Consider the following 7,601-nt stretch of genomic DNA (forward strand, 5'->3'; position numbering starts at 1 on the left):
TGATCCATTTTCGTTTTTCAACGTACACACATTTTCTTTGGTGTGAGCAAGATATCTATTCCTCACTTATGTACTAATTTAAATGGAATTATTAGTGTTATAATATGGAAGAGAGTATGTTTGTATAAATGACACATAACCACCATTATTTACATTAATAAATCTATTCATTCGAGGTATTATAACGTACAACCGGTGAATGAGGTGTTTTTAAACCGTGATGCCTCTATTGGTATTATTTGAGTTGATTTCTCAATATTGCTTGGATCCAATTTTGGCCCATTTTATTACCAAAATCTTTTTAGTCCATTTCACAATAGAGGTTGTAAATATGAGAATTGTAATCCTATCTTATATCGTGTCTACCTTAATGAGAGGAAGGCCTAATTGATTATTAATAGGATTCTGGTCCTCTCTCTCTCTCTCTCTATGGTGATTGTTCGTAAGTAGAATATCCCAGAGATGTTGCGGTGCTGTGTTTTTTTTTTCCCCCTAACTTGAATCGACGTAACCGACCCCATTTAGTTGGATAAGGTAGACCTATGTTGTTATTGTTGTTGCCTGCTCCTCTCTCTATCACGCGGTCACTTATAAACCCAATTGATACAAGTCCATTTGAGATGAAGAAGAGAGAGAAATTAGAGCTCCATCAATTGCAGTAGAGACAGAGTCATGGCTTGTTCAAGCCAAGTGATCAACTTATCTCAATCGTTGAACTCTATGTAGTGTTTACCTGAAATTTATGATTCAAGATTGCATAGCATAGATCCTAATGTTTGTGGCATTAAATATTTAAATTCCCACAGGGTGTTCATCTGAGATAAAAAGATTCTAAACCAACGGCTCTGACAAACTGTACACATAACTAATGGTCTTCCATATGTCCACACCAAAATGAGATTTCAAACTACCAATCCTCAAATGGGGTTCACAGCTATAGCCGTGGATCTAGTGACCACAAAAAATCGAAGTGGTTCCGAAGGAAAATAAGAACAAGACGAGAAGCTTACAGTGAATCGTCTTGGATTTCGGAGAAAGGCAAGGGACGAAGCAGCGAAGATGACGAGAGGGAAGCAGAAGATCGAAGCCCAGAAACGAAACGCTGAGAAAAACCAGAAACAAAAGGGGTCCCAGTTTGAAGCAAGAGCTGTGGCTCTCAAAATCACATGCCCCATCTGCAAGGTAATCTCCTGTAAACAATCTTAAAGCCCTAGAATTTAATCATAGCCACTGCTATATTTTTTGTCAAATGTTGTTGTTTCTATTAATTGAATCTTTCATAAGCTCAATTGTAAGATTAACCATATCCAACTGTTATAGATGTATTTCTACTTGATTTATAGAAATTTGTACAACTTTCTTGTAGATTTTGGTGGGTTATGGTTGAGAGGTCGTCTGTTGTGTTTGTAATTTTATAAATTTCATAATATAGGTTGGTGAGCATAGATGATCATGTTGTGCAAAAGTAGATTGTGGGAACGGAGAGGAAGAAAATCATTACTCATAAGATATGTTTACACGGGTTCGATATCATGGGAACAAGTTCGTTCTTCGAATCCGGGGTTTGCTTTGTATGGATACAAACTCATTGGTTCGGTTCATTAGTTCACAAAGGAACCCATCTACGGCCTATCATGATATCTATTGGTGGAATTCAAATATTACTAGTTGCTTTAGGCGTGGTGATGTGGAAACTGCATGCCGGTTGTTCAATGACATGCCCTTTAAAAATCAGGTGACGTGGAACTGTATGATATCTGGGTATGTTCAGAATCGGAAGATCAGTGAGGCACGCAAGATCTTTGATGTCATGCCTATTAAAAATGTGGTTTCATGGACGGCATTATTGACAGGATATGCAAGGTGTGGAAGGTTGGAAGAAGCTTGGAATTTGTTTAATAAAATGCCTGAAAGAAATGTTGCTTGTTGGAATTCGATGATCTCTGGTTATGTGAATAATGGAAGAATACAACAGGCACGACAATTGTTTAATAAAATGCCAGTTAGAAACTCTATATCTTGGGTAACAATGATTGAAGGGTACTTACAGCATAATATCGTGAAGGAAGCCTTAGCATTATTTGATCAAGTACCTGAAAAAACTACCCCACTTTACAATACTTTGTTGGCTTGGTATGTTGAAATGGGATACTTAGATGCTGCATGCCAATTATTCAATAAAATGGCTCAAAGAGATGTTGCTTCATGTACAATTATGATTACTTGTTACTCACGAGCTGGTCAGATGGAAAATGCTAAGCACTTATTTGGGGAGATGCCTGAAAGGGATACAGCGGCTTGGACAGCAATTATTAGGGGTTATATGCACAATGGAAAGATTAGTGATGCACTCAACTTATTTGAAGAAATGCCTCATCGGGATGTTGTCGCATGGAATTCAATGATTGGTGGTTATGTTCAAAATGGAATGTTGGAAAATGCTTTACAATTGTTTATGCAGATGCCTAGGAGGGATATCATTTCATGGAATTCAGTTTTACATGGATATGTGCTACAAGATGATATTGTTAATGCACGCTGTTTCTTTGAGAAGATGCAGCACAGAGATGAAATATCATGGAATACAATTATTGCTGCCTACCAAAGTGAGGAAGCATTGGTCTTGTATTGCAGGATGTTGCACGATGGATTTAAGCCTGATCAAGTGACATTCACCAGGGTGATTTCTGTATGTAGTGCTCTTGCTAGACTTAGTTGGGGAAGAGCTATGCATCTCACTGTGATTAAAACTTGTTTTGAAAATGATACAGTGGTCATAAGTTCATTAATCACCATGTATTCGAAATGTGGCTTCCTAAATGATGCTACTTTGGTATTTGAGAGGATGGCTAAACGGGATACAGTAGTATGGAATGCCATGATTGTGGCACAGGCTTATCATGGATTTGCTGCTGAAGCCATTGATCTATTCCTTCCAATGATTCAAGCTGGATTTAAACCAGACCGTGTGACTTTTTTGGGTCTCTTGACTGCTTGTGCCCATAGAGGTCTGGTTGATAAGGGTTGGGAGTTCTTTAAATCTATGGAAAAAGATTGGAATTTGATCCCAAAGTTTGAGCATTATGGATGCATGGTTGATCTCCTTGGGCGACAAGGACTACTAACTGAAGGTTATGACTTCATCAAACATATACATGATGCTCTCCCAACGCAAACATGGGAAACCCTATTAAGTGCTTGTAGAGTCCAAGGAAATTTAGAGCTAGGTGAACTTGTTGCTGAAAAGGTTTTGAGTATTCAACCTTCTAATGAAGGAGCATATGTACTTCTTTCAAATATATATGCTGAAAGAGGGATGTGGGAAGATGCAGCAAACATAAGAGTATTAATGAAACACCGAGGAGTGAAGAAAGAACCAGCATGTAGTTGGATTGAGATTAAGGGGAAGACATGTTCATTTGTCTGTGATGATAGATCTCACCCTCAAATGCAGGAAATATACAAACAATTGGAGTCTCTTTCTGTTGTCATTGATGATCCTAGTTGGTCATTGGTGAAGAAGTAAATCTACATTGAAGGTTTTGTGGATGGAGTATTTTTTTTCATTAGCAAGGTTGTACCCAGTGCACGATGCTCCCACCATTGCTGGGTCTGGGGAGGCTCATAATGTATGCAGCCTTAGCCCCCGCTTCACAAATAAGCTGTTTTCCTACTCAAACCCGTGACCACTACTAGGTCACAAGGTTTAAAGTATCGTAACGTATCGGTTGATACATATCGGTATCGGCCCTTATCAATACGGTACATGAAAAATTTTTAAATCCTTTTGTATATATATCGTACGATACAATCGATATGCACCGATACATACCAAAATGCACATTTCACCTAGATTTTTAATTTTCCTTAGAATATTGGTATGTATCGATCGATACAGTACGATACTACCAATATGGTACCCTACAGTCATATAATGGCTAAGATAAGTCATTTCTCAGCAAAACATGATTTTTAAGAGGGGTTTTTGTTTCCAAAGTTGTTGCCCGTCATTTTTCTCTCTAACTAAAATGGAAATCAAGGTTAGGAATCTATATTACAACCGTAAACAACTATAAACCTTGGATTCAACAAAGGTAAAGCAATGATCCAAAGCATCAAGGCCCTCAACTCAATTTTTTTGAAGAACATAGCATTTTTTGGGTAAGTTCTTGCTAGATACCTTACCTTTTTTTTTTCTTTAGAAAAACCGATAAGTTTATTTTAGAAGAAACTTTTTTGGGTAAGCATGATGCTCTTCATGACACTTATCACAATGGCAATGGCAATGGCGAATTGGCAATGGTAATGACAATGACAATAGAAAAATGTTAGAAACCTCATCTTTTTGAACAATTTCAATTGAATATACTTCTCTCAGTGCGATGCTTTCCATTTTAGTGTTTATGCATAATACATGATATATATATATATATGTATTTAACTATTTTTTAATGCAAAAGTGTATAAAGAAGTGTTGCCTATCCATTTATGTGCGTATCCTTAGTGTATCTCCGATACAATACCCTGCCGACCAATACGGCCATCGATATCGATATTTTAGTCCTTATTAGGTCACAATGGAGCAACCTTACTATTTCTCTGAGGTCCACAACGGTAAATGAAAAATTTACTATTAGATTGAGATGTCCACGTATGCTGTTTTCATTAGCATAGGTGAAAAATTTTTGCCAAAGAAAAAGAGCCAGAATAGTTAGATTGGAGATGAAGTTGAAGATGTCTGTGTTTTCATAATGTTGATCTCATCAGCCGACCCCATTTAGTTGGGATAAGGTTGAGTTGTTGTTGTTGTTGTTGTTGTTGATCTCATCAGCAGATGGAGAATATACAAACATTTGGGGACTTCACAACCCCTCTACCAAATTACATGGGACATTGGTTGGATTTACATTGATGATACAATAGATTTATAGTTAAAAAAACTGTGCAGAGATTTGTTTTGTTATCAGTGCAACTTTTCATATGAATTATAAATTGTTTGTTTCGTAATTTTTATTGATAGGAGGATGTATTATGTAGACAATTGTTTATCAATGTCTTGGGAAATGAAGTATTAATTGTATGTAATCTTCCATGATCAATTGCTGGAAACATTGGTATAGAGATTTTTCATTTCTTTGGGTTTTTTACTTCATGTTATAGGTATTGTCCATTGCATCTCATAATTAGGGACACTAAGGGTGGCTTAAAGGGTTTAACATGAACCTGTCCCTTGCGTAATAGCAGCTTTATCTGGAGTCTGATGGGGTTTTAAGTTAAGGTTTGCATTTTTAAGTTCAGGTTTTAACAGCATTTTTTGATGTTTTTTGTCTGTGAAACCGTGGAAGGTGCCTTAAGGTTTGACATTTATGTCACTAGTTAGGATTGATTAGTATGTGGTGATAAAACAGTTCGATTATAAGTTGGTTGTGTTAGAAGTGACAATATTGAATTAGTTATTATTGGGTTTAATTGGCTTTTCATTTTTATGGGTTTACTGTTTTGGGGGTAGGATTCCATCATACAGGCTTTGGAACCCCTTTTTTGATGTCATGAATTGCTCCCATGTGGCAGTTCATTTTGGGCCCAGATTTGGACTACGATATTAGCATTATCATTTATTATGGTCTAATTTCAGACCAATTCAATACCCCCATGTTGATTTGTGAAAATTTTAAAAAAGTTTGAAAATTTGAAGAAGCAAACTCAAAGAGGAGCTGAGTACTTTATTTCTTCTAGTATCATGTCGTATCATCCTTTTGCTGGAGTGTCCTTGTAAGTGACATGCTATGTCGACGCCCGGATGCAGTGATAACTAAACAAAGGCTCTCAAACAGTGGACATACGCGAGTAAAGAATCTAACCCAAAAGCATAGGATTAGATTGCATCGTGGAACATTGGATCCTTAACAGGTAAGAGTTTGGATTTGATAGATGTTATGAGGAGAAGAAGGATTAATATTGCTTGTATTCAAGAGACTATATGGAAGGGTAAAAAAACTTAAGTGTTAGATGACTTCAAACTTTGGTATTTGGAAGATCAAAGTAGTTGAAGTGGAATAAGCATAGTAGTCGACTAAGATAGATTTGGAGATATGATTATATCCATCAAGCTTGTGTTGGAGAAAGAGGTTGTCAATACTATTATCACTTATGCTCCTTGATTAGGTTTGGATGAAAGTAGTAAGTTGCAATTTTGGGAACACATGGATGGATTAGTGCAATGTTTTGGCTAAACTTGGTGGTGGGATGATGAGGTACATGCAACCATTAAGACTAGGCTAGTTTTTTTTTTTTTTTTTTTGCTAGGCCTTTGGCCTCACTAGTCCCGCGGGCCCATACTGACCCCACAACCGCATGGACCAGGTCATATTGGGATTGAATGAAAACCATTCAATTTTCATTGAAAGCAGTGAAGAGCACTAAACACCCCCGTGTGAGTGGCCCAAGGTGTGCCTAGTGGGAGTCGAACTCAGGACGTCCGAGTTTACGGCTCGTACCAAGTTTGTTGCTCACCAACTACACCCTTGGGTTAAGACTATGTTAGTTTTAGTGCATGGAAAATGACTAAATAGGTGGAACAATAAAGAGATAAAAAAGGAAAGGAAGAGTTGAGTTTTCGTCATGTTAAATGTATTAAATTGATGATGGTAGAGTGTTAGTAAGGGATGAGGACATTATAAAGAGATGGTATAATCATTTTTACGACCTATTGAATGGAGACAACTCGAGTAAGAGTAGCTTGGAAGATTGGATTGTTCATCAAGACACCACACATCATATATATATATATATATGTGAAAGGTTGGAGTGGCTGAAGTTAAAAGTATTAAGAAAGATGAAAATGGGCAAGACACTAGGATGAGGTCCAATAAAAGTGTGGAAGAGCTTAGGATTATGTGGGGTATAATTGTAATGCAAATTCGATCTTGAATCAGTAGAAATTCAGCAGGAGATCGTTTGCAACAAGGATCTAATGTATAGGGGAAAACAAAAACAGAAAAACAGAATTTATTTCATAACACACATAAAACATAATTTATTTCTTTCTTTGGGGTTGCATAAGAAGGTCAATAAAAGGAAAATGAAAGATACGGAGGGGGTAGGGAAGGGAGATATAGGGTAGTCTTTCTCAGACTCGGGCTTCTCATCCACGACCTCTCACCGTCTCACTGTATCTCACAACCATTGCCTCTCACAACTTTAAATATTTTTTTCTTCATTTCATTGTTCTCCTCCTTGTTGAACGGAATACATATATTTATAGGCCATCCTAATACAAACACAGTCACCAACATTTACGTAACTTGGACATTCAACAAAAAGAAAATTGGACTGCTTTCAAACAAAGAAAACTTGGACAAAACAATTAGTCCTTTTTCAAACAAAAACAATTATTCTTTTTCTGCTAGAAGTCTTCCAATTTTCAGAGTTTTCTCCTTGTTCACATTTTATGTTTATGCTCTAGAGTCCTATTGAACTTAATCACTTGTTACCATTACTCAGTTTTCTATTGAGGTCTATCCCGTAGAGGTACTCAAATTGAATCAGTGATCGATTTCTAGGTTTCATCGTAAACCTAATTGGTTACTTCCAATTACGTA

The 7,601-nt window shown here is 36.8% G+C and overlaps 2 protein-coding genes and 1 long non-coding RNA gene across 4 annotated transcripts in view; all 3 read left to right on the plus strand.

Moving 5' to 3' along the window:
• Positions 1-915: 915 nt before the first annotated feature.
• LOC122068724 (zinc finger protein 706-like) overlaps positions 916-7,601 on the plus strand; it is a 20,874-nt gene continuing 14,188 nt past the window's right edge. Inside the window, exon 1 of one of the 2 annotated variants that reach the window (XM_042632604.1) lies at positions 916-1,182. In XM_042632604.1, the coding sequence (XP_042488538.1) occupies positions 1,060-1,182 (123 nt within the window). In that variant the 5' untranslated portion in view covers positions 916-1,059. The remainder of the gene's footprint in view (positions 1,183-7,601) is intronic. The other variant, XM_042632605.1, reaches the window with a different exon arrangement.
• Positions 1,196-3,778, plus strand: LOC122068723 (pentatricopeptide repeat-containing protein At4g02750-like). Its single transcript, XM_042632603.1, has one exon. The coding sequence runs from the start codon at positions 1,511-1,513 to the stop codon at positions 3,524-3,526; it is 2,016 nt and encodes a 671-aa protein (XP_042488537.1). The 5' UTR covers positions 1,196-1,510; the 3' UTR covers positions 3,527-3,778.
• The window catches only part of LOC122068725, a 12,766-nt gene continuing 11,597 nt past the window's right edge, over positions 6,433-7,601 (plus strand). Inside the window, exon 1 of the long non-coding RNA XR_006137226.1 lies at positions 6,433-7,598. This is a non-coding gene — a long non-coding RNA (uncharacterized LOC122068725). The remainder of the gene's footprint in view (positions 7,599-7,601) is intronic.

The sequence above is a fragment of the Macadamia integrifolia genome, unplaced genomic scaffold (assembly GCF_013358625.1).
Source record: "Macadamia integrifolia cultivar HAES 741 unplaced genomic scaffold, SCU_Mint_v3 scaffold453, whole genome shotgun sequence".
Classification (NCBI taxonomy): domain Eukaryota; kingdom Viridiplantae; phylum Streptophyta; class Magnoliopsida; order Proteales; family Proteaceae; genus Macadamia; species Macadamia integrifolia.